The sequence below is a fragment of the Notothenia rossii genome (genome assembly GCF_949606895.1).
Source record: "Notothenia rossii genome assembly, chromosome: 10".
NCBI lineage: Eukaryota > Metazoa > Chordata > Actinopteri > Perciformes > Nototheniidae > Notothenia > Notothenia rossii.
Window position 1 is genome coordinate 45021270 of NC_136908.1, and position 27469 is coordinate 45048738.

At 43.0% G+C, this 27469-nt stretch overlaps 2 protein-coding genes across 2 annotated transcripts in view; one reads left to right on the forward strand and one right to left on the reverse strand.

The window, feature by feature from the left end:
* Nucleotides 1-12685, forward strand: part of LOC307021077 (uncharacterized protein) — a 35627-nt gene extending 22942 nt beyond the window's left edge. Inside the window, exons 5-9 of the mRNA XM_079652850.1 lie at nucleotides 2321-2458; nucleotides 3066-3208; nucleotides 7471-7641; nucleotides 7761-7869; nucleotides 8537-12685. Of these exons, the coding sequence (XP_079508976.1) occupies nucleotides 2321-2458; nucleotides 3066-3208; nucleotides 7471-7641; nucleotides 7761-7869; nucleotides 8537-10216 (2241 nt within the window). The 3' untranslated portion in view covers nucleotides 10217-12685. The remainder of the gene's footprint in view (nucleotides 1-2320; nucleotides 2459-3065; nucleotides 3209-7470; nucleotides 7642-7760; nucleotides 7870-8536) is intronic.
* A 1555-nt stretch (nucleotides 12686-14240) lies between these two features.
* On the reverse strand, nucleotides 14241-16492 carry LOC307021078 (transmembrane protein 60-like). The gene is made up of 3 exons (XM_079652851.1): nucleotides 16320-16492; nucleotides 15922-16013; nucleotides 14241-15711 (listed from the first exon to the last, which is right to left on the reverse strand). Exons 2-3 carry the CDS (start codon nucleotides 16003-16005, stop codon nucleotides 15394-15396), a joined length of 402 nt encoding a protein of 133 aa, XP_079508977.1. The 5' UTR covers nucleotides 16006-16013; nucleotides 16320-16492; the 3' UTR covers nucleotides 14241-15393.
* Between the last annotated feature and the right edge of the window lie 10977 nt (nucleotides 16493-27469).

A 27469-nucleotide genomic window follows, 5' to 3' on the forward strand; every position in this document is an offset into this window, starting at 1 on the left:
AGTGGCTTGACCATGGGAATACGGCTATTGTAGCCCATTTCCCGGACACGTCTGTGAACAGTGACTTTTGATACCTGGACTCCAGCTTCAGTCCACTGTCTTTGAAGCTCCCCCAAATTCTGGAAGCGACTCTTCTTCACAATGCTGTTAAGGCTGCGGTCATCTCTCTTGGTTGTGCAGCGTTTCCTGCCACATTTCCCCCTTCCAACAGACTTTTTGTGGATGTGCTTTGAAACTGCACTCTGTGAACAGCTTGCTCTTTGAGAAATTTCTTTTTGTGTCTTACCCTCCTGATGGAGGGTGTCAATGACGGTCCTCTGGACAGCAGTCAGATCAGCAGTCTTCCCCATACTTGTGATTTAGTTTACTGAACCAAGCTGAGTGTTTTTCAAGGCTCAGGAAACCCTTGCAGGTGTTTCGAGTTAATTAGACGATTCAAGTGATTCATTGAACACCCTACTAGTATACTTTTTCATGATATTCTAATATTTAGAGATAGGATATTTGAGTTTTCTTAAGCTGTATGCCATAATCAGCAATATTAAAATAATAAAAGGCTTGCAATATTTCAGTTGATTTGTAATGAATCCAGAATGTATGACATTTTTGTTTTTTTAATTGCATTACAGAAAATAAAGAACTTTATCACAATATTCTAATTTTCTGAGACAGTCCTGTAAGTAGTAGTACAGTTAAAACCTTAACGATCCGAATAATCGATTAATCGTGTCATTAATCGATTATCAAATTAGTCGTTTGTTGCAGCCCTATTACAGACATATTGTACTTATTATCCAGTCTGTGAAAATAACCACACACACACACACACACACACACACACACACACACACACACACACACACACACACACACACACACACACACACACATGAGCCGCTGTATTTAAGGCCTTGTCAGCTGGTTAGGGATTCAGTGCCTTGCTCAGGGGCGCACCACGGACCTGCTGAGCCTCTTCAGGCTTTTCTCGATTCATCATCTCCATCTTCATGACCTCTGCCCCCCACCCTCTCTAACCTAGCTTCATCACTTCTTCCCTTCTTGTCACACTGCCTCCTTCCTGTTCCCCTTCTCTTATCCGCTGTCTCCTACTCTTCTGTCCGCTTCTCTTCTTCACATCAAAATCAAAATGTAGTCTTTACGTCCCTACCTACTTTCTCTCTCCATACTCCCTTCCATGTTTCCTCTTCCTGTCTTCTGTGTCTCTTTGACAGCTTGTCTTCCTAAACCACTTCTGTCCATCTGTCCCTCACCCCCTCTCCTCCCTCTGGACTCTCTCTCTGTATCTCTGCCTCGTCGTCAAGTGGTGACTCATTGGAGGCATGCAGCCAAGGATCTGGCCAACACACATACACACACACACACACACACACACACACACACACACACACACACACACACACACACACACACACACACACACACACACACACACACACACACACACACACACACACACACACACACACACACACACACACACACACACACCAAGATCAGCCAAGAGTACAGCATGCAGACCACATGCTGCACACACTGCACACTCAGACACACACACGGAAACCCTGTTTAGAGCCAAGGGGCTTGAGAGACGTGACACACACAAACACACACTTAATACACACTAAGCTCTCACACTAAGCTCTCTCATCCAAGTGAAGAGCAACAAACTGTCACACCATTGGAGCAGAAAAAAACAAGTGAAACCATACACACACACACACACACACACACACACACACACACACACACACACACACACACACACACACACACACACACACACAGTCTCTGTTTTGACACCCTAAAGTGATTAAGAGCGAATTTTGGATTACACAGCAGCCAACAATACGTAATACACATGTGTATTTTGTAAACATACATACCTTACCCTTTTCCCTACACAATTTGCAGATCCCTGACATACATGCGTGTCTCATGTGGGTGACCTGCCAGAGGGACTAACAGGAAATGATAGGTAGTGGAAAATACATATAGTATCAGAACCAAAAGGAAGCACTATCTACTGCCCATCCACCTGCAGTAGATTCAAGACAATCTTAAAACCTTCAAATCACTGGAGAGAATCCAATTATTTTGCAGCTCATCCTTACTGATTCAAATGTAATTTACCTTCTTTTAACTGAAAGCAAAATATGAAATGCTTTATAAAGAACATAAACCATTATGTCTATCATCTGGATTTAGATAATATGTCTGTTCTGTATTATTGTTATTTACAATGCAAGATAAATTAGCATTACAATATTGTCTAAAATTGCCTTTGTTGTTGTTGCTGCAGGTGAAGAAAACGTACAGTAATGGCACATACCGAGCCGGAGCAATGAGACAGATCAGCCTGGTGGGAGCCGTGGACGAGGAGGTCGGGAATTATTTCCCAGAATTCCTCGGCATGCTAGAGGAGTCGCCCTTCCTGAAGGTGAGTTCGGACAGGATGAATGGCAGCAGTGCTTACACAGCGGCAGAACGGATGGAAAGAACGGGAATAAGAAAGTGTCAGAGCTATAAAGCAGATCTGCCTAAATACTTTATTGCATTTACTCCACTGACTGTTTGGAAATGTACATAGGGAGAAACACTGCTCGCCACAAGCATCAACAACACACCTAACACTGTCAGGAGTTAACCCCATGTGTCTGACTTATTTGAATCAGGTTTTCTTTTAAAACGGTTGTGTGGAAACAGACCAAAAACAGGGTGTTTACCGAGCTGTCCCTGAAATGCAGGCGGGACAAGCTTTTCCTTTTTGTTTGCCATTCTGTGTTGACACTTGAAATATCCTGCGTACAGTGTGGAGGAGTGGCGTGGAATATAAAAAGACACACATCCTCTGGCTCTCACTGTGTCGAGGGCTTTGGCTCTGATTCAGCTCCCTGGGAAGCGTCTCGCTGCTGTGACAAGTTTAGCCAGAGGGAGCAAGTTCTGCACGAGACTGCTTTTTCTCTGGAATAAATCAAAAGCTTGAATGGCTTTAGTGAAAAAGTGTGGGAGGTACTTACTTTTCCTCTTCATGTGTGTGTCTGCAGAGGACTCTTCCGTGGGGAACGCTCTCCAGCCTGAGGACCATGGATCCCACCGAGAGTGACGACGGGCCCATCATGTGGGTCAGACCTGGGGAACAGATGATACCTGTAGCTGACATACCAAAGTCTCCTTTTAAAAGAAAACGGTGAGCACACACTGCAGTTTACACACAGCAAATAAAGCCAGACAATTTCCTGTGTGTGTGTGTGTGTGTGTGTGTGTGTGTGTGTGTGTGTGTGTGTGTGTGTGTGTGTGTGTGTGTGTGTGTGTGTGTGTGTGTGTGTGTGTGTGTGTGTGTGTGTGTGTGTGTGTGTGTGTGTGTGTGTGTGTGTGTGTGTGTGTGTGTGTGTGTGTGTGTGTGTGTGTGTGTGTGTGTGTGTGTGTGTGTGTGTGTGTGTGTGTGTGTGTTGCACATCCCACAAGGACAGATTATGAAAAACGGTAGCAAAACTCACTCACACATTTAAAGCAGCAGCATGAAGCTTTGTTGCAGCCGAGCAGCATCCAATGAGACAATTACACCCTCTCTGTTTGTGTGTGTCATTGTTGCTCACACATAAGCTCCGTCTCACACACTCATAAACACAGGAGTTCTGTGAGCGAGACCATTAGAGAATGTGTCTATGTGTGTGTGATGTGAGCGGGATGTGTCTCACCACTCACATGAGATCATTGTGTTGTTAATAGAGTGGACACATCAGACGCTGCTTCACATGGAAGCCAGCCAAGGGCAGGACAACACATTCCTCACGGGCAGCAGCTATATCTGTCCTTACCCTGCTGATTTGTATTCATCATACTGAACATCAATAGTAATATTTAGAGGGTTTTTTTAATGTATGATTTCAGGGCGAAAACTATAAGTCAGTTTACACAGGATTCATATTTTTGTTAATGAGGACATATTATGTTCATTATCAGGTGTATATCAGTATGTAGTCTCTCTACTGGGACGTGTCTCCATGCTTTAATGTTCAAAAAGTTCTTTATTTTTCTCATACTGCCTGGGCTGCAGCACCTCTTTTCACCCTCTGTCTGAAACCAGAGCCCAGTCTGCTCTGATTGGTTAGCTGGGCTATGTTGTGATTGGTCAACCACTCAGGGATATCCGGCCCCTTATCCTGTGCAATGTGTAAGAGCGCTAGCCAATAGAAGCGGCAGTGTTACATAGTGATGTCACTGTGTTACAGAAGTGAAAAAATGAATCCAATGGAGGCATTTCAGAAAGGGGGGCAAGAGACTCCCTCTGGAAGGATCACAGAGATTTGAGCCCTTGCAGAACATTTACATGCACAAAATTCACCATTTTCTGATTCCAGCTTGTAGGAAACTGTTCTGCTATTGTATGTTTCATATGAATAGCTAAATATCTTTTGACTAAAAAAGCCGTTGTCTTGGGGTTTAGCAAATTGATATTGGAAAGTAGTTGAAGCATCCACAAAAGCATAAAAAAAAAGGAGAATTCAGCCCAAAGTTCCTGGGAGACTAAAATAGATTATCATAAAGAAAGTATTGTCAGTTAATCATTAGTGTTTACAAACAAGTTGTTGCATACATGTTATGCATGGTTTGGTGCACAGTGTTTGAAGAGGACTGCTGTCAAGAAAGAGTGTGTGTGTGTGTGTGTGTGTGTGTGTGTGTGTGTGTGTGTGTGTGTGTGTGTGTGTGTGTGTGTGTGTGTGTGTGTGTGTGTGTGTGTGTGTGTGTGTGTGTGTGTGTGTGTGTGTGTGTGTGTGTGTGTGTGTGTGTGTGTGTGTGTGTGTGTGTGTGTGTGTGTGTGTGTGTGTGTGTGTGTGTGTGTGTGTGTGTGTGTGTGTGTGTGTGTGTGTGTGTTGTCAGAAACACTTGTGTTATAGCTGGGGTTGAAGGAATCTGTTTTTATAGAGAGAGAGAGAGAGAGAGAGAGAGAGAGCTGGTTAAACTGTTTGTTTCTCTTTGATATCGTGTCTCATCATATTACTCATTCATAAATCACCATGAGGATACAAACCAAGCGGTGCACTCCTGATATTGTTCCCATGTTAGCTCCTGGATCTCTCATCCTCATCCGAAGCCTCCTCTCCTTTCCTTCCTTCCACGTGTCTGTTTATATCAGTCTTCTTTCTCCATTTCTCTGCAATCTATTTCCTCCTCCTGACCTCTTCCTAGGCTTTCAGTTAATTTATTGTGAAGCTGTTATTTCCAGGCACTCTAACAGTGTGTTGCTTATGTATGTGTATCCAATATGTCAGAGTATAAAGACAAGTGCAAATGAAGAGAAGGGTTTATCTGCAGCTTGACTGTATTTGTGTTGAAAGAAGGCTACTTGTGTAAGAGGAACATCCTATCTCAGCATTTCCTGTTTAGTGAAAAGGTCCAGGCGCTGTGCTTTTCTGACAGCACTGAGTCTTCTTCTACATCTCAGCGGTCCGATGACTAAAATAAACCCAAATATTTCAGCATTTAGTGATGAGCGCCTTGCTTCCCCTAGATTTCTAATAATTGCATAGCAACAGCAGCAGCCACTCGGCAGGCCCCAGTTGCAGACAGGAAGCAGAGCATGCTGTTCCCGCTCAGAAACACGCAGCATGACCTATGACAGACAGCCATGGGGGTCCATGGGGGGCCGGTGCATGTTAGCTGCATGTTAAACACCCAATGCTCAGTTTCAAGCATATGATTAGTTTATGAATCTGTTAGCCAAGTATCAGAGCATCTATTATTTTTTAAGAAATCCATTAATAATCTTTTTTGTTTTTATAAGCAAACGCTCTAAACATGTTCTGGCTACAGCTGCTCCATGAGACCTTTTTTACATCATTGTGAATTGATTGTTTCTGACTAAACACATATTGATTAACAGAGAAAGCACTTGGCAGATAAATCAATGATGCAAATACTCATTAGTAGCTTCAGCTCAGTGTAAAGGTGACGTGCTGCAGCTTTAAGAGGTTCTCTCAGTGTCTATCGTCACAGCGTGGTTCCCCCCTCCTACACTTTTTGAACTGCCTAATCCTCTGCTCTCTCCTTCTCTATCCCCTGTTCCCCTCCATCATCTCCTCTCTCTCTCCTCTCCTGTCTTTTCGTTTACCTCCCTCTTTATTTGCCCACTAACATAGGGATGTGTCCTGATGACTTGGTGCAGACACACATAGCTTTATGGCCTCATTGTGCCAGGACAACAGGAAGAGCAGGAGATGGTAGACTTCTAATATCACTGTAGATGTGCACGTTCAGCAGTCTCATTTTGAGTGTTTCTCTTACCAGCTTTCCTGCTTTTACATTCATTACTGTCAGCCTGCAGCCGGCTCACGGCCCGTCCACACAGCGGCGTGCGTTGACGCCTGCTGGCGGTCGCTCGACCAACAACCAATCACATGAATCTCCCGCCCCTGACACACAAGCAGCGGTTTGATTGGCTAGAGCTTGTACTGGCATATGATTCGATTGGCTGACGCTTCAGCCGAGGCGTCAAAAGTTGAACACACGCTCCGCGTTGCTTCCCACGATGCAGTTCGGCGAAAAGTGACGCCACCCCATTCAAAGTGAATGGTGAAGCGTCAACGCACGCCGCTGTGTGGACGGGCCGTCACACACACGGAGCTGTGTGTGGGTTGGTGTGTGTGTTTTCACCTTTTCTTCTTCCCCTTTCACCAACTCTCCTCTCTTGTCTCTGAATGAATGCACAATGAAGTGTTGAGCAGAGGTAGTCTCTCCGTGGTTCTGCCTGTGTTACACTCTCGAAGGAATCTCTCACACGCTCTGTGTCAGTGTTTCTTGTTTGAATGTGACTGCAGCTTCAGTGTGAGTCACTGATCCAGCAGCGAGCTGACTGCAGTGCTTCTATTGTTTGGCATCACTTCTCATTTTTGAGCGTTTTAACTCCTCAGCTTCTCAGCCCGTCTGCATGACGAAAAGTGTGGATACATTATTTTTTTTGCATTACGTAAATGTACTTAATTTGTGCTTAAACACTACGTTTTTATTTACCGAACCAAATGTATTTCTTTATAGACAGATTATGAAATATGTGTGGTATATTTTCTGTTGGGCTGCCGACACTAATACGTTGTTTTTTTTGTCTAAGATTTCTTTACTGGATTATTCTTTTTTATGCTTTTTTTTCAAGTTGAAATTATGAGTGTTGTTTTTGGTTGGTAATGTTCTGCCGAAAATGCCCCCAACCAGTTTGCCTAATTAACTTCACATGAATGCAGGCTTTCCTCCTGTGTAACATCCTATCTGCTCCCTGTGTCAGACTCTCGCGGCTGGTTTACATCAATGAGTCGAGACAGCTGCCCGTTCACTTTTAGTCAGTGTTTCCTTTTTTTTTTACACGTCAGAGACAAGAGCGAGACATCTTAGTTGGACTGAGTGAAAATCCTTTTAATACTTTGTACTCCACTGTTTCTTTCTGTCATTTGGTAGCTCCACCAACGAGGTGAAGAACCTGCTGCAGTCTCTGCCGAGGACCAGCGAGCCCAGAGAGTTGCTGTTCGAGGACCGGACCCGGGCCCACGCTGATCACATCGGGCAGGGCTTCGAGCGACAGACCACGGCAGCAGTGGGGGTGCTGAAGGCCGTGCGGGCAGGAGGAAGGTAGGAAGTGGAGCAACATGTGATCACACTGCTGGGGGCAGATGCTCAGTCGGCTTCCTCTCAAACAACTGTCCTGTAATCCCTCCCTCCCTCCCTCCCTCCCTCCCTCCCTCCCTCAGCTCGGAGCCTCCTCGTGTAACCAAAGACGTCGTGTGTTTCCACGCTGGAGATTTCCCTCAAGTAGTTCAGAGGCTGCAGCTGGACCTCTACGAGCCTCCGCTGTCTCAGGTTAGAATGTCACACACACACACACACACACACACACACACACACACACACACACACACACACACACACACACACACACACACACACACACACCAAAAAGCAGAGTAATAAGCACTGCTCATCCATCAGACCCCCCCCCCAATCCCCCCCCCAATAGAGTAACTTCAAATATGTGTGAGTTTTTCCATACAAAAGCACTTAGTCACTAATACTTGGTTGGGTGTATTGTTACTTAATCTGTTGTATGCTGCCACACTGTGGTGAAAAACTGAACTGCAGTAAGATTTATTTTGCAATAAAAGACTTTAAATTGTTCCCATAAATTGTGTTTACTGGACTAAAAAATCATTAGTGTTTACAAACAAGTTGTTGCATACATGTTATGCATGGTTTGGTGCACAGTGTTTGAAGAGGACTGCTGTCAAGAAAGAGTGTGTGTGTGTGTGTGTGTGTGTGTGTGTGTGTGTGTGTGTGTGTGTGTGTGTGTGTGTGTGTGTGTGTGTGTGTGTGTGTGTGTGTGTGTGTGTGTGTGTGTGTGTGTGTGTGTGTGTGTGTGTGTGTGTGTGTGTGTGTGTGTGTGTGTGTGTGTGTGTGTGTGTGTGTGTGTGTGTGTGTGTGTATACAAACAATACATCTGACTCTGACTCAAAGCCCTCTCTTCTCACAGTGTGTGCAGTGGGTGGATGATGCCAAACTGAACCAGCTGCGCAGAGAGGGTATCCACTACGCCCGCATCCACCTGAGCCACAACGACATCTACTTCATCCCCCGCAACGTGGTGCATCAGTTCAAGACCGTGTCGTCCGTCTGCAGCCTGGCATGGCACGTACGCTTAAGGAAATACCACCAGGGAGCAGGAGAGGAAGAGGAGGAGGAAGAGGAGGAGGAAGAAGAGGAGGAGGAGGTGATAGTGAAAGTAGAGGAGGAGCAGGTTGAGCCGAGGGAGAAAGAGAGGAAAAAAGTGGAGGAAAAAGAGGAGAGGAGGAAAAAAAAGAGTGAGAAAGGAGTGAAGGTGAAGATAAAGAAGGAGGAAGAGGCGGCTGATGGGTTGGAAAACAGAGCGCTGCCAGCTGTGAGAAAACAGGAAGTGGCTCATCACCCCGCCCCCCTGCTGGACTCCAACATGAACAAAGGGCTGGAGAAGGAGAGGGGGAAAGAAGGAGGGAAACTCAAACGGCAGGACTCACCTCCTGGAAGGGTGAGAGCAGACCTTCCAGTGCCTCCTCTCTGCAAGAACAACTCACCTTCATCTCACCCTCCTCATCAGGACACCAAACCCAACGCAGCATCATCGAAGCACCTTCATCACCACCCTCACCATCATCCCTCAGACAGCAGAGGCACGTCTTCCACTTCAAAGCCTTCAGCTCCTCAATCCCCCATCTCCAAGTCTTCCTCCTGTTCATCAGCTGTTACTCCTTCACACTCCTCCTCTCCCTCTCCTGCTCTCTCCTCCTCTTCCTCACCCCTGACTCCCAGACCTTCAGCTGTCTTCTCCAAACGTCCTCCCCCCGGCGTCTCCTCCACCCCCCGACTGTCCTCTCAGTCGGACAGGACAAAGACTGATGTGGCGTCAGAGCCCGGGAGGCGGGTGCAGCCGGGGGTCCAAGCCTCGCACGGCCCCCCCGCTGTCCACTCACACTCCTCCAGAGGGGACACACACCCAGCCCCTCAAGACTCCCGCACACACCCCCTGCAGGAGAGATGGCCTCACAGTGCGGACTCTAGACTGTCTTCTGATCCTCACATGCACCCGCAGCAGTACACCCACCAGCACCTCCACCCTCCTCCCCTCTCCCACATGCTCCCCCCGTCTTTCTCCCCTCTCCTCCCACCCTCACATCTCCCTCACAGAGGAGTCCGCCTCCCCCCGAATCCGCTCTCACAGCCGCTGAACTCGTATCAGAAAGCTCCGCCTCACATGAGCCGGCTCCACCTGCCCCCCCCTCACCCCCCACTCCCCCCCAACATCAGCATGCAGTCTCAGACATACTACCAGCCTCCTCTGCTCTCCGCCCCGTGTGGACCTCCCCTCCCCAGCTCCCAGTCTCTCCCCCCTCACCTTCCTCACCACCACCAGTATGCCAACACCTTCTTCCCCCCGCAGCATCCCCACTTCTCCCCTCACCCCTTCCCCCCCCCTCAGTCTTACCACTCTTACCCGCCACAATACCAGCCACAGTCTTATCCTCACCCGCCTCCTCCTCCTACGTCCTCGCCGCCTCCCCCTCCTCCTTCTCATCCGCCTCCCCCTCCCCCTTCTCATCCGCCACCCCCTCCCCCTCAGCCTTCCCCGGCTCTCCTCCTCCTCCCCTCACAGCATGGAGAGCAGCAGAAACAGGTGTAATAGTTAGTGTACATAAGGGTGCTGTTTTGTATTTGTGTTGGGTGTGATGTTGATGAACAATGTAAAAAGGAAAAGTGGTTCAGAACACGGAGTCGGACCTGGTTCTGGACTGCTTCAGATTGTACCGCCCCGATTGGGTCTCGTTGTTGCATTCATCAGCAGTTTTGGCCTTCAGTCACGCTCCAGATTTGACTTTGAAGAAGATTTGATTCAGGAAGAAGTTCTCAGTGTCTGCCAAACTGCTTCCTGGTTCCGTTTTTTGAGGTGAGCCACCAGAGGTAGGAAGGAAAAGGTGAATGTCTGCTCTGACAGATTTTACATATTTATATGAACAAGGTCACGATGATGACCTTTTTGTGAATCTTGCAGCTAATGCTTCCAATTTTGTGGCTTTTTTTTCGTGTATTCTTTTTGCCCAAGACTGTTTCTGCAATATGATGGGTCAAACCATGATATTATACAATACACTATTGTATTGATATAATATTGCTACATTTGCTCTAACATTCTGAATCCATACATCATAATGAAAACAGTTGATCAGAATACATTTCTCAGATATTGTATTTTGAGCTTTAAAGCTCTGCAATAATCTTCTAATAATAAATATAAATTAGGGCTGCTCGATTATGGCAAAACTCATAATCTCGATTATTTGGGTCAATAATTGATATCACGATTATTAAAAACGATTATCCATTTAATTTTGAAAACATCCATTTATTGAAAGAAAAAGGTGTAGTATGTTTTTAACAGTTGATTACCCTGAACTTTAAGTATAATTCAATTGAAAAACCAATACAAAAATAATATATTTCTTTTAGATAAATAATAATAAAAAATTGTTGCAAGCCAAAATCGTAATTGCGATTAAAATACGATTAATTGAGCAGCTCTAATATAAATGCACTTCCCCATTATTGATATGGTGACAGTACATATCAGTATTTTCTATTCTGACTTTAAAGTCATTTCCTATTGAATCCTGTTGGGATTATTTTAATGAGATCCAGTGTTGTATTGTTAAACAATCAACAGGTGATCAAATTGGTCGAGGGAATATGATGAAACATCAAAGTGAAGTATTATGTTGTACCTGTAGCCCTCAGCAGCTGTGGCAGAGCTCTAACTGCGGTTGTTTATTAGTTCTGGTAAAAGAACACTTACTGTGTTCAGCCAAGGATGAATTAGACCCTGCCCCCAGAGTCTCAGGAAAGCCATCCAGGACACATGCATAAATATATTGGACTCCCAAAAACAACCCTAGCTACATTTGACGGTTATTAACATATGAAATCATGACCTATGCAGCTTGCCATGAGTTAAAGCACACAGCACCTGGATAACAGAAGGAGCAGAGCAGCATCAGATTCCTAATGTACAGCACTTTGTATCATGGATACATCCACTGTAGAGATGATTGGAGCTTCTAATTATATCAGATGATCAACAGGGCCATTTCAGGTTCTTCCTGGATTATTATGTAACTCATTCAGGCCTTTTATCAGACAATTGTTTTATTATTGATGGACATATGAAGGTACACTGTTGAGAGGTCATTCCCAAAGCACTATTTATCTATTTAAATGAAGTTCAAATGTTTTATTTATCAACCAGGAACTGTTCAAAGTACAATAAATTATTAAAATTATGTTAAAGCAGCAACTATGAATATGTGTCTCCAAGTGGTGAGGATCTCTTCTGTATCATTTCATTGTCAAAAACTTGTTTATGTCATTGATGTCTTGATTTTAGTGAGGATATTGGAGTTCAGCCCACATGCTAATGTAGCCCGCAACATTTCCCCAGTGCCTGTCCTGAACTGTGAACTATTTATGGCCCAGAGCCACACAGAGAAGGAGTTCTGTCCTTTCATGAGACTTAATTTTGGGGTGTTTTCCCTGTAAAATGAGAGCAAAGCCTTCAATTGCTCTCTAAGCTAAAAACTCTCCAAATATCTGTGGTGTACTTTGGGATGAGTGGAAATGTGTGGCTCGGTGGGACCAACTCCGGAAAGCAGGGTTGTGTTTTCAGGATTAGTGTCACCGCCAGTCTGGAAAATGTCTGAAAATGAAGCGTAAGCCTCCAGCTCTCTGGTCAGTTTGCCTTCAGAGGCAGAACCCTCCACTCTGTGGCTCTGAGCGAGGTGATAGAAGACCTTGATGCCAGTTCAAAGACTCTGCAGCTCTTTTTATGCTTTCTTATATTTCAAAAAATAACTGACAGAAATTATTATATTTTTTGTACAAATGTCACAAAATGATGGTTGAAAACAACACAAGTCTTCAAGGGATGGAGTTGTTTCCAGATCATTTCTTTATCTCAAGGTTTTTTTTCTATTTTGTTTACGTGATTTTCAACTGTCAGCACTGTAGTGTACATAAGACGTTTTGTAAGGAAGAAAAACTTGTAGTGTGGTTTCTACTTTAAATATGAGCCTAGCTAATAAAAGGTTCAATGTATGGACAATGTTGGGGTGTTGAGTTTATGTCTCCTGTAGTGTGTTCTATATGTTTTAGTGCATGTTAATGGTCTGCAAAGGCTCAAATCCCTGTGTTCCCTCCAGAGGGAGTTTCTCCCCTGATTTCTCTAAAAAAGACATTGCGGTTTACTTTTTTTAAATGTTTTTTTTGGTGCTTTGTACACCACAATGAGGGATTTCTAGTTGCATTATATTAAATTTGAATACAGAACTATCCAAATATCACCAACACTCAGCATCTCACACCTCAACACAAGATTAATAGATAGGGAAAAAATGATTTGGGGGTGAGAGACACCTGTTTGACATTTTAAAGGAAGCCTTAAGGTTATTTATAATTGTTAAAAAGTAATACCGGCTCCGCCTTTGTCTAATGTTCACCCAGCTGTGGTTTCTCTTGTGTTGTTGTTGCCTCCCACTCTGCGGTCTGCAGAAATATCCACAGCAGCTTCACAGGTCCAGATTTGAGCAGACATTTTGTACACAGCACAATGCAGAAGCCCTGTAATTCGGGACTGGTGTATGTCAAGTCACATGTGACTCAAAACTGCCTTTCCCCCCCCTTTTCATCCTTCCATGCACTCACACACACACCAGGAATGCCAGAGGAGCTCAGCTGACCTTTACAGAGTTGGAGTGAGACAGGAAGTTGGAGCAAAGAGACAAAAGACTTTTGGAGGGAATTCTCGGAAAAGCTCAATGAAACACAGACTGAGCACACTGCTGCCTCTCATGGTGCTAATTATCTAGAAACAGTACTTTTCATAGTTGAGTTGAAAATAAATGGGGGTAAACTTAGTTTCCTAGCCCTAAAACACTCAATACTGGAAGTATCAAAGTCCTTCCATAAGGAGATAGCACAACAATGTAAAAAAGCTGAAATCCCTACTTCAGTGTATCTGTACCAAAAGTAACAGAAGTTCTGATGTAATAATACTACTATGATTGTTTTAATAGTTTTTGTAACAGTTTTCATTCCTTTATAAATATTTAGACAGTTGCCAGTAGTAATTGTACCTGTGACATATTGTAAACAATATTTTACTTTGATTGGTGGAGTAAACACTCAACTAAAGCACAAATACCAAAACAAAAAAAGGAACAGAGTAAATGTACTTATTTGACTTCACCACTGCATATATTAGATGTTGTGGTGCAGACTGGTGTATATTTAGCAGCTACCTGTAAGGATGTGAGGCTCAGCTAGCTCCGCCACATTACGCTGTGTTACAGTCTATCTATGGTTACGCCTCAGTGCTTTCTGCTGGTCATGTGGGGACAGCTACAGCCAACAGGAACATCATCACACTCTGTCCCACAGGTCCTGAAAATATGTGAATTTGAAGGGGGAAAGATTGGACCATTCATTCTTTTTGAATTGTTATAGTTTATGCCATAATAGAAATCCCAGAACGTATTGATTAACATTCCTAACCACAATACTTTGTTTTAATTTGTTGTAACTTACTTGATGCTTCTGAGTGTGTATGTATGTGTACACAATGTTGTATTTGTATGACAATCTGAGGAGAATATCCACAATTTAATATTCAGGATTGGTTTATTTTTTTACAAGACATGCAACAATCGTGAAATACTTTTGCTCGTACGACAACTCGTCCCCTTAATGTTAACAAAGTGCAAAATAACGCAAAGAATGTATTTGAAATATTCATAGAAAACAATATGGCACAATACAAATGTCACTCATAGCTGTACAAGAATTACTGACATTTGAAACACTGAACAGAGCTGGAAGAAAGCATTCTGACGCAGGTTCAAACCCTAATAATACAACTTAATATACAGTGGGAACATGATATTTATCATTATACATGTCATGGAGTTTTTCCCAGCGACTTTGGACCTTGTACCTAAAGTAATAACAGCTTACTGATTTCCAATGGGGCTTATGATGATTTACATGGTACAAAAGAGACATTGAACAGAGCAGAGGGCAGCCTGTGGAAAAATCACGAGTTGTTCAAAGATAGTTTTATATCCTGCAATTTCCTTATGTGATTGCAGCCAAAGCAGGCTGCTGTCAGGATCACTTATAAAGTACATTTATCAAATAAAATATGGCTGACTAGTACTCTGCATAGCCCAGAGATGAAAGGAAAGGGTGTGTGTGAGTATAGTCAGTATGTAAAGCATACATAGCTAAATGTACATCCAATGATTGGTAACAAAACTGATCAGCATGCAGCTGAAGAAGGGGAAGACAAAGCGAAAAACAGTTTGCTTCCTCCAGATGTGCAAGCTTATCTACATTGAAAATTATTCAGAAAAACTAACTGAAAAGGTTGAATTATAAACAAAAACGACATGTTTACGTTTCTTCCAGTGTAGATTTCACAGTAGTCTTATAACACATGTACAGTTCATCCCATTGTGGCATTTCTTTTTCCTTTCATTCATTTGAAGTTATTTTTTAACATTTTAGATGTTAAGGTTCCATGCTGAAGCCACCACAGGCTACTCCACTGAGGTCTGAACACCCCATAATTTAAATGTTTGACACAGTGTCTGTTTTGTTTGGATGAATACTGATATCTGAAATAATGATTTAATTCCTTCTTGAGTCTTAGTCCTCTCTGGAAACATAATCAGGACAAAACAAAAGCTCATATTCCACATTATCTTGGTCTTACAAACACAAATCTATTCTCAATGTGTTTTTATTAAGTTCCTTCTAGGCCTCTCTCCTCTCAGGGAAGATGTTCAGCCCCAGCTCCACCAGCGCCCCCAGTAACATGGTCCACAGCGGGATGCACACAAACGTCAGCTTCACGTCGGCCAGCTTCTCCAGCTTGGCGCACAGCGTCAGGCAGAAGCCCAGCTTCAGCAGCATGGCCGTCAGGTACCAGGCCCGCAGGCGCAGGTCGGGGGAGCCGTTGCGGGGGTCGTACCCGGGCTTGCAGCGGCCCGCCATCTTTATGGCAAGCATGAGGATGAGGATGCCATCAAATACCCAGACCGGGAGGAAGATGAGGAACCAGTTCCACTGCACCTGGAGGGAAGAGAGGGAAAAGATCAAGTCAGTGACATCATCAAGGTTCATTCCTTATCTATGTCAGTGTGCCAGGTCACATTATAGCTGAAGTGGAAAGATATGAATACTGACGGTGATATGAGATAGAACAACAAAAACCAGTAGGTAAACACTCTAATTGAAACTGCAAAAAGAGGAGACTTTTTATTAATAGAATAATAACCTTACCTTCCCGTCCAGTTTTAGTACCAGCATGATGAGGAAGACCAGGGTAAAGACCCAGGTCAATAGAACCCTCTGAGCCAGAGACATCTCACTGCCTGGACACCGAGGAGGAAACAGACAGAGAAAAATAATGATCAACGTTTGCTCTATACATGCAGTATTTTTGCAACAATAACAACGTATAAGAATAGACAGCCATGTTGGACTTGCTATTCATGGCTATTTCAAATGTACTATTGTCAACCACATCAAACAACATGTACCTAATAATAGCTATATCGAATTATACAATAATGATTTTCATTGATCCTTAGTTAGCTTACAAATGACAGCTAGCTTTTATAGCTCAATAGCATTAAGCTAACCGTTTGTTGTTTTATTTAAGACAACGTCTGACTTACTTCAGCGTGTATCTACATCGGTAGCCGGGATTGTCGTCTTCCTGTAGGGCAGACACAAAAACTCATAACGTTTCTGATAATAATTCACATATTTATCAACAGACGTTAACTGCAGCAGACGGAGGGATTTTTGGGTCCGTTATCTGTGTTTGTCCCGCCCATCCTGGAAGCCAATTGGCCCTGGTTTCGTTACGTCACGTTTGTTTCACGTCCATTATTCTGAAGTCCAACCGTAATTATTTTTGAAAAGGCGCACATTTGTTATTATTTCCTTTAGTGAGTTTAACGGCCACTAGAGGCTGGTAGAGTTCTTTCTATTTAATTCTGAGTTTGTGTATATATGCGGGTTTCAGTACCACTACATAAAAAAGCGATATTTTGCTGAGGTATTTGGTTGCTTTGTGGTTAATTTGCTCGTTGCAGTGCCATATTAGCCCGTTTCTCTACATTCTTGTCTTCGGTTTAAAATGTAATGGCGCCTGTACACAGTGGTTTACGGGCAGGAGCTGAAGTTGTATTTTTACAGTGAGAGGCTGAAAGGAAAAAGCTAATGCTCCAAACATCGCGGAGCAGAGTCTGAGCATCTCTTCCAGACAAGTGGACCAGGCTGGATAGCAAAGTGTAGTATTCAATTATAGTTCGTGTCTTTGCGGGGACTCGGAGCTGTCTGAAAGGTAAGACTGAGCGGCTGCATGTTGTGTTAGGAAACCATTAATCAGGCTTCTCAATATATTGTCCAGCTGTGTGAGCTCTTTGTGCCGCCGGTAGCATAACGCTAGCTTAGTAAACGTTAGCCAGACTGAAGCTAGCAGCTGGAGAAGACATAAGACTGTCTGTCTGAAAACACCGTGTCTGCATCTACACAGAGCTAGCTACAACATTAGCTGCCTTTAGAATAATTCATGGCGATGCAGAAACATGTCCTTTTTAGGAGTGAATACACAGTGTAACGTTGCTTTGGTGTTACGTTACTTAAAGACTGTAACGTCACTGACTATAACCTTAATTGACACTCATGTACTTAAAACCATTATATTTAGCCTCACCTAATCTCCACTTAAATTCTACTAAAGCTGCAACGTATGTGTTCATAAAACAACATGAATGAGGATATGTACTGCCTCTGTTAAACACTGTATTGGGTTCCTTCAAGGTAATCCTCTGAGGTCACTGTTAAAACTATTCCAAACATTGAGTGGTAGGAATATGCCTTACAACGAATCAACCACCATAAGAACTTACATTCTGGCATTTTGCAAAAATCCTCAATCTTTTAAGTGTTTGGGTATTTTTTTTTCATTGCCCATTGGATGTTAAAAGTCCTATTTTATACTCTATTTCATTAGATGTTTTCCCACCCCTGTGCCTCCACATCTGCTCTTCTCTACTCTTGTATTCTATTGTATAGCCTGTGTTGGTTTTCTCCGCCTCTCCTGTGTCCCTGGGGGATCAGTGAAAGTTTCTCAGTTTGGCAGGTCATCTGATTATCCAACATGATTTGCCATGCAGCCAGCCTGTCTGATGCAGTCTCCGCCTAACGCTGTCATCACTCACCCAGATTTTCCACCGCAGTCCTAATTTGACCCCTAACATAACCTTCCTCATTATTCCGGCAGAGTCCTGTACGCAAACATTGATGTTTGTTGCTTTGTAACAATGAGACAACCCTTATTTTATTTATGCTGAATCCTTTGAGAACCACATGTATTTTACTCAACTTTATTCCAGGACACGTTTATAATGTCAGATCATTCAGGTGTCATATTCCTTGAGCAAAGATCTTCAGTATAGTTCAGTAGCAAACAGCAGGAAGCTGTGTTTGTTACTGGTTGAAACATGGGAGATGAGCTCTAAAATCATTGTTGGTCCATAATGCGTGTTTAGAAGAGCGGCAGTGTGTTAACCCAGAGGACGTCTTACAGGATTCCTGGAACACTCCTGACATGCACCTGCATGAACACACACTTAAAGACTACACAGTCTTTGAGGCATTGATTGAAGGGTTGACAGTTAGGCCAGTAGTACTTGTCAGTCAGCGTGTGTGTGTTTGTTTAACTCTAGCATCTATACACCCAGACTGCTGTCTATTGTCTGACCAGCGTGTTCTCTTTGTCTGCCTCTCTGTTTTACACTTGTTATTGTCTCTCACACACTCTTCAGTCTGTATCTGTGACGATGATGCTGTGTATTGTGCCGCTTCAATCTGCCTGCAGGGCTGGTTACATCATTAGCTGGAATGTAGTTACATCACAACTCTAGACTGCCATATCATCTTTATGTTTCATCAACTGCAGAACTGCCTGCAGCGCAGGGATACACCTCACAGACATACAGCCATTGCAGTAAAGAGCGTGGGCAGCAAGGCCAGAGCTATTGCTGCTCAGGATGGGGATTCTACAGCAGGTGCATGTTGACTATGGACCCTATCAGGCTTCTGTTAAATGCTGCAATGTGTTTTGATGAAGCCAATAGTTTGTATTATTTTATGGAAATAGGCCTTTTTTACAGAACACATTTAGCCAGGAAAGAGGGAATGGGACCGGTGTGAATCATACCATTAATAATGAGGGAATTGCTTCTGATTAGTGTTCATGCTGGCTCAGTGATGTAGCTTTGCTCTCCTGCACCCTTGAATAGAACCGAGCATGGTCAATGGTATTAGTCACACCTGTGTGAATAATAATGGTGTAATTTGTCCCGCCCTATCAAGTGTAATGAAGCTCACAGGAACGTGACCAATATGTCAATCAAACGCAGTCTGTCCACGCCAACCCACAGCCTGATCTAATCAGCAGAATAATTCCAATCACCTGTGCAGGCCTTTAAGTCTTTGAACTAAAGGGGCATTGATGAGAGTAAAACATTCCAAATCAGCCATCGGGATTTCCCTCAAACTTTCTTCAACACTAACGTGTGTACCGAAGTGTACAGAACGAATATAACGTTAAACGTAAACAATTGAGAACGCGAACAACTTTTTGGAAGTAATCTCAGGTGCTGCGTCGGAGCGTTCAGAGTAATTTGCTCACATTGGGTTCAACGCGTCATAGAGCAACCAAGTCATTTAATTGGACGAGAGGCATGCTATGAGAGCCGGTCACAGCGATGCGTTCAAATGTAGTCAGTAATTTCAGGAAATGGCCAACGCAGATAAAGTTGAGCTCGAAAATACTCCAGCATCATTGAAGTCTCCAGTTTGGGAACATTTTGGCTTCGCAGTTACGTACAAGGATGACGGACAAAGACAGGTGCACCGAACCAAAGCTGTCTGTCGGCATTGTTCAACTAAAATTGGTTACGCGGCTGGCAATACATCAAACTTGCACACTCATTTGAAAAGGCATCACCCGAACGTGAATATCACCGGTACCAAAAGAAAAAAGACTGAAATGCAAACCCAACTCCCACTAGCATTTAAGCCTCCACCAATCGCAAAAAGTTCAGACCGAGCCAAAGCTATTACAAACGCCAAATATCCTTATGTTGCCATGTTAGCAAAGCGCTACCTGGCTTTATCTGCTACCTCTGTCCCTAGCGAGAAGGTGTTCTCCACAGCAGGAGACATTGTTAGTGCCAGCAGATCTGCCCTTTCGGCAAGCAAGTTCATCTTTCTTTAAAAAAACATGAAAATACAATGACAAGCCTAATGTCAAACTGGCTGCTTAGGTGACTACTAGTACAGTACAAGTACAGATTATTTCAGTTCATTGAAATGCTGCACCTTAATGTTCATTTTATAATATTTTGTATTTATTTGAGTGAATACATTATTCACACTTTAATAATAATTTAAAAACCCTTAAAAACATTTTATGTTTTGTGATAAAAAAAATTGCTGTACCGAACTGTGACCTAAAAACCGAGGTACGTACCGAACCGAAATGTTTGTGAACCGTTACACCCCTAGTATGCAGTGAAACCACAAAGCGATCTGAATTTAAACCCCTCTGCCTTGTTGCAGTTCTGTTTTGATGAGTACCATTCATCTGTCTTCCTTTCACAATACTAATGAAGGTCAATGCAGAAATGATTGTGGTTATTTTACTAATCATCATTTAGTTTGTGTACTGGCAGTACATTTTTATTTATTTGATATGATTGCAAAGAAAAGGACAGCATGTGTGTATTGGGATTTGCATACTGAAAAAGCTAATCATTCAGAAGGGTAACCTACTCCTGCATGTGTTACTAAAGGGTCATTTGACTGCCTGCATTTATATTGAAATGTTGTTGTCTCTTATGAAATGTGAGTTTAACAACTTGATATTACTGTAGGGTCATGCTGAGGAATACTTTCAGCTGAAAGAATCTTTAACTGAGAAATGTTGCATGTTCTTCCCTGGAGTGGAAGTTTTCAAAACAAATTAAAGTGTAATATTTATAATTCTAAGCGCAAAGTGCTCCTTATGTCTGACAAAATGAGACTAAAGGAACAAATAAATACAAAATGTATATCTGGAATATTTGTGGAGTTGTCAGACAGAAACTTTATTTGTAGAAGATCTATGATCTTTTGACACATTTAGCTTAATTTTTATCTTAAATAGGCTGTCACCAGTGTTTCCGCCAGGGAGGCGTCTTGCCGTCATTTGACGGCCTTATTAAACTCGGAACGCTCTGAACTCGAGCCGAGTGCGTCCAAAACAAAGAGTTTTTATCGCTGGAAAAAAGTACAAGGACATCCCTCTGTTGGAGGGGCAAAGGAGCCTGGTGGGATTATTTTCGGAGTATTGAAGAGCGTTTCCCAGAGATCGGCCTCTTTTCAGCTTTTCTTATCTTGGATCCACGGTGCCTGCCACAGGACAACGCGGAACACGCACGATTTGGACACGATGAGCACTGGAGCACACGCGCGAACTGCGAGCGCCGGAGCCCCGCAGCGGCGAAACTGAGGCTCCGTGGTAAACTGTGGTAAAAAGAGCTGGCCCTTTTTCTTAGTGAACCAAGCCAAACGCTCCAGAGCTGTAATTCCCATCACTAACGTAAAGAGATATTATCTATAAGGGACGGCTCAATTAAAAATTCAAGTCACCCCCACGCCCTCTCAGCCCTGGTCTGGCGGAAACACTGGCTGTTAGAAATAAGGCCTTATGTAGACGGTATTACAAGATGCCTTATTAATAAAACGATCAAGTGTTCAGGTCACCCTTGAAAAATAGATCTTTTGATCTCAAGGTCTTTCACCTAGTTAAATAAAGGCTACAAACAATCAATGATCTAGCTGATCAGATGGATTTGTGGCAGGTCAGAAATGTCGGTCGGCTGTCTTGTGGAGAGTCAAGGTCCAATTCATAATTTCTGCTGTGAAAACCTTGGTTGTAAACTGTAGTGAGCTTGATTTAATATAATTGGAGTTGGATGTTGTGGCTATATGATCGCCATATGATAAAGCCAAGGTATATTTCAAGCGTAGTGTCATTTTGTGTTACTTGAGCTGTCAGGGATTCTCCCTAAATTATGGAAAACATGATCCCCATCTGCGACCATTTCACAAACACTCTCAGAATCCCCTGACAGCCTTGACCTTTCATCGCCGATTGAACAGCGTCAAATTTCCTGTAGGCATGCAAACAAACACATACTTACTTAAACACACACTCGTGCCCCCCCGGCCCGGCTCAGAGATGTAACCTGCACCCGTCATGAAATATTGAGCAGCCCGAGAGAGAGGGAGCAGCTCGTGTTACACATCACGAGTTACCAAACTCATGAAGGAGGTCTACTCTTGTGCTCAGGCTTTCATTAAACGTCCCCGGAGGAAACATTACTCTAATAGAAGAGCAACAGACACAAGTAAGTAATCTGCCCTTTTCTGACATCTTCCTATTCTCTGATGTTCAGTGGAGTTGGACTGTCTGACTGCCATGTTCTGCTTACTCAGTCAACAAGCAAAAGTCATTTGTTTTCTTCACAATTTAATGTATTTAGCTGTGGCTGACTTGTTGCCTTGACAGCGATGTTTTTAAGCAGATTGTGACACATTTTCACAGTCAATAAATTATAAATGTGTATTTATAAAGCCCAATATCATAATTACACACTTGTCACCCTTGCAGCGTACAAGGTAAAACTCTTAAAGATACCCCCATTAACGGGAAAAAATTTAAGAAACCTTTGAGTGAGCAACAGAGGAGGGATCCCTCTCCTAGGACGGAGAGACATGCAAAAGATGTTGTGTACATTTACAACATAGACAATCAATAATGTGACGTATATTTAAAAAAAGGATTTGGTTGGAAGTCAAAAGCCAAGTGCCACCAACACATAATCACAGCTATGTGAGCCTTCCCCAGTCTCCATATAGAGAGCAAATAAAGCCTGTTACGTGAACCCTCGCCCTAAACCTAACATCAAAGTTCATCCAGTTGCTCTGATGCGGCTGCTGCAGATGGAGGGATTAAGGAGTGTATTCAGCTGCACATCACAAGGTTTAGGAAACACACACTCCACTGCTCTGCTAATCTTACATCCACAGAAAACATATCATACTTTTATGGTATCATTCGGACCATGGTGCCTTAAAAGGTCATAAAAGTCTATGCTTGATTAAGAGGTGGCTTGAAAGCTTTTTGTATTCCCTTTTTGTTAATCAAATAAGAAATCTAGTAGCAAATCCTCTATAATTCTCTTCTCTTTATCTGACATTTGGGGAAAAAGGGAATCTCTGTCTAGTCCGTTTCTGTGTCTTTACCTTTTTCTCTACCTGTCCACCTCTTGCACTGAGGAATAATTGTGAAGTGAATGCATGATGTGATCAGTCACCTGAGAGATCTTGACACTTAATGATGTGGCTTTTTGCTGGAACAATACAACTTGTTTTCCTCACGAGCATAATATCATATTTGTTTTAAAAGAAAAAGTAATTTCTTCTGACATTTGTGGAGGCTCTGACCTTAAGAGCTAAGAGAAAAAACAAGTGTGTGTGTGTAAGAATCAAAGAGAGGGTTGGAGGTTGCATAACTAATAACATTACATGTAATGACAACCATTATAAATCACACACATCACTCACACATACACAGCCACTTTTTATTTACACCTAAAACACACTACTCTTTCTAAGCTGTAGCGATTGTTTCTGTGTAGTTGCTGGGAAAAGCCAATGGACACAGTTTAACATGGATATTTATTTGTAAAAAAAAACACCTTGTAATTAATTTTCCAAATTAGCCAAAACGTTCATTTAATTCTTGTTCCATAAATAGTCAAGATCACTTTTTACCAAAAATCTTAAACACTTATACACTGCCATATAAGTATTACTCTCTTTTCTTTCCTCTTATCGGCCCTCAAAGTTAGCACAAAGCCACACAGCATTCACCCCACTCACATTCAAACAGTGGCTATAAAAGACATGTGGCTTCTTACACTCAACCATTTCCTGCTCACACACAAAAACACACATGCATCTAAACTTGTGACACACACAAACACACACTGTCAGTGGTGCAAAAGGAGTCCTCATAAACACTGGACTACATAGTACACACTGTCTACTCTCTGTCTTTCTATGAATGGGTCAGTTCAGTCAGGTGTGTGTGTGTGTGTGTGTGTGTGTGTGTGTGTGTGTGTGTGTGTGTGTGTGTGTGTGTGTGTGTGTGTGTGTGTGTGTGTGTGTGTGTGTGTGTGTGTGTGTGTGTGTGTGTGTGTGTGTGTGTGTGTGTGTGTGTGTGTGTGTGTGTGTGTGTGTGTGTGTGTGTGTGTGTGTGTGTGTGTGTGTGTGTGTGTGTGTGTGTGTGTGTGTGTGTGTGTGTGTGTTCAAGCACATTAAAACTAAAAGTATTTTTTTCCGTAAGGAAATGTGGCCTCTAATCTAGGAGGTTCACAGGAAAACACCTAGACATTCTATATATATTCTGGTCACGGGAGTCAAGGACCTTGGAAAGAAAACCAGCTGTGTGTGCATCTGTTGTCTAAACCCTGTTCCCTAAATACCCTTAAGCAAACCTCAGTGTATTTTGGGAACACTGGGAGGGTGTGGTTTTGGAGAAAGAAAAGTGTGTTGGGAAATAACTCACCCTGCCTATTGCTTCTTGTTGTTTTCTCCAGGATAAATACTAACACAGTTTACAGCTAATCCTGTGTGAAATCGGGCAATGTTATGAGTCTGTGTGTTTCTCTGAGTGTGAACCAGTGGTTTCCCACTGAGGGGATTTGGAGGCTTTAAACAGGGAGGCTCCGTCTGTGTTTTCTTATCGCTGCCTCTGCATGGGGATTGTCTTTGAGAGTTAAAAACAGTAACCATGGCTGTTTGTGGAAATGCTCTAATGATGGGTTGTTTGTCTGCCAGGATAAACGTCTTGTTTTCTCTCTCTGGTCATGCTTCTGATTGTTGTGCTGCGCACTCTGATACGTCATCAAAGCAGGAGTTGTTACGAATTGTAGCTCCACAGTAATTGGACACCAAGGTTTTGTGGGGACATGCACAGTACTGTCTAAAATAAGTGCACATGTTTCTTCCAGGAAGTGCTTTCAACTTCTTGGATTGAGTTTTATGCAGAATGTACCTCCTCTGGTATGTTAGCAAGACAACACAAGTGATCAATTCTGTTTATTTGAATTTATTTGATCAAAGAGCAGAATAGTTTGTGTCTCTGTTAGAGCAGCCAACATGTCTATTTACCTTCCTTTGTCCAATTTCCTTTTTCTACCACTGCCTCTATTACCTCTCGACCCCAGACTGTCCACTTAAGTTTGAATATGAAGGCCATTATTGACACTGTAAACTCATTAGCTCATGTAGCTACTGCACATAAAAAAGCACAAACCGACATGCTTCTTCTTTATAGCCAATCTTAAATTGTCTGTATGGTGTAATAGCAAAAAGCAAGTGTACGATATGTCGGGAATAGTGTGGCTCAGCAGTGTAAGATGGAGGGAGGAGTGATGATCGTTATTGACAACAGCAAGCAAGAGTCTTTCTTCCTGTTGCTAAAAATGTCTGCTGGGGCAGAAATGCACACGCACGCATCTCTGCAGCATGCATGCAAGAACAGGGTTTTTTGGAGTGTTGTGCATTAGTCAGCTGGTAGTTTCGTGTGTGGTAGCTAATACTAACAGACTTCTGTGCTTAGCGTACAAACACACTCGGCTCTGAGCAGAACGTTTCCTGCTTCACACTCTCACATTCTTGACACACTGAGCCCGCTCTCTCTCCTTGCGGCACACAAGGTCTTTGACACACTGGCACTAATACTTCCCAGTTTGTTTTGAAGTGTTTCAACAGATAAGCCGTGGAGCCAATAAACGGTCCTGGAGTATGACTTCTCTCACTTTTCTTTCACGGTAAACTGCGTCACAGACTGTGGATGACAACAAAATGAACTCAGTAATTGCTTTAAAAAGAAAATAGCAGCACTTCTAGGACAAGCAATATTTGGGTGGAGAGGGTGACACAGATCTCAGTGGAGGAACTGACTGAGACTGGCTGCACAAACAAGCCTTCACATGCAAAGCAGGATGCTTCACTTCTTTAAGGTTGGATCTCTGAGTGGAAAACTTGTGAGTAAAAAGAGTCAAGTTATAAAAGCCTTCATCAATTTTACCCCTTAAAAAAGGAAGGAAACAGTTATTTTTGCAATATTTTATATGATTTAATAATATTTGTTGAAAGCTGCAGTCTCTGACCTCCAGCACCCCCACTCACAAAGCAGCACTTTGCACTTATGTAACAGAGACATAGAAAAGGGATACAAATGGATAGAAAACCATAGGAGTGAGGCAGAGAAAGAGGAGGGGGAAATAACTGAAAAGTGTTTTCTTCACTTAACCGTTCATTTCTATACGCATCACATCTCCTTCCACCCCCCCCCCCCCCCCCTACAGAGAGACCATTTTAGTTTTGGTGTTTGAACCTACATTTAGTTTGAGATCAAATAAGCTACGTTAGTCCCTTTTTTCTTTTTGAGTGTCAAATCCCATGTGAAGCATCCCGTTGAAGTATCTCCTGGTACCCAAAAACCATAACCGCTCAGATCACCAGATGACCCTGTCTCAGAGAGGACTTTTCACCGACTGTAACACTGACATATCTACATTTGATAAAAAATAAATAAAAATCAATAAAGCACAAACAAATTGAAGTTGCAGTAGCCACACATGATTGATTGTAATGAAACCCTAATAGGCTAATGCATTACATGTTACTCGTTAGACGCCTTTATCCAAAGCGACTTGCATACTCAATACTGTGGGCAATCCCCACAGGAGCAATTTGAGGTGAAGTGACTTGTCCAAGGACACAACGACATGCTGCAGTGGGGTTTGAACCTGTACCTGGACCCCCTGATCCCAACACAAACCCCCCCCCCCCCCCCCCATAATGCACTCATGACATAAGATAAGACATTGTGAGTACCCGCAATATGATCTACTTTCAGCGAGAGTACTCAGTGTTTCCCCTAGGATGGAGTCATAGCAGCGGTGCTAAGGCACGCGGGCCCAGCAAAATGTGAGCGCGGCGCGCGTGGACATTTTAAGTGTGTGCGCGTGCGAAGTGCTTCCCGCCATTATGTTTCTATTTGTCTGCCAGCACAAGAAAGACACATACATCATTAAAGGCTTCAAATGTATTCAGTATTGTATGAACATAATTGGTGGTTGGACATCACATCCTCTAGGGGGGTCCGGGGGTATGCCCCCCCGGGAAGATTTGTTTTTACATTTTAATATAAAATGCTTCAATCTGGTGCACTTTGAGCACACAATGACTAGAGACTAGATCTAACTCTAAACACCCATATGAAAAAGATCGTTTTACATTTTAATAATCAAATAATTGAACATACCAATAAACTACCATAGCCAATAACACATATGTAACTTATTTTATTTTTGTTGTTCATTTACATCACTTTCATCAGGCAATTTTTTAGTTTAATATCAGGTGTCAAAAGAGCATGGCACCTAGTAATGAATGTGCCAAATGTCTCCACTTCGTTCCACTGCCCCAGTGACTTGAATATCTTGGGTTCTGCCACCCTTCATGCAGATCTAGATCCCTCCGCTTCGCGTCGGGATCCTGATCAGCCTGTCGGGTGTTCTTTTCCCCATAATGACCGCGTCGCTGCACGTTATCCCTTACAAACTAACTAAGTTAGCTAGATGTAATTCATTCTTAACTGTAGGCTTTTATCAAAGTATTAATTTAC

Excerpts from the sequence above, each read along its gene's own strand:
- LOC307021078 (XM_079652851.1), bottom strand. The coding sequence starts at position 16,005 with ATGTCTCTGGCTCAGAGGGTTCTATTGACCTGGGTCTTTACCCTGGTC. Across the intron at positions 15,712-15,921 it reads TACTAAAACTGGACGGGAAG|GTGCAGTGGAACTGGTTCCT; the intron begins GTAAGGTTATTA and ends TCTTCCCTCCAG.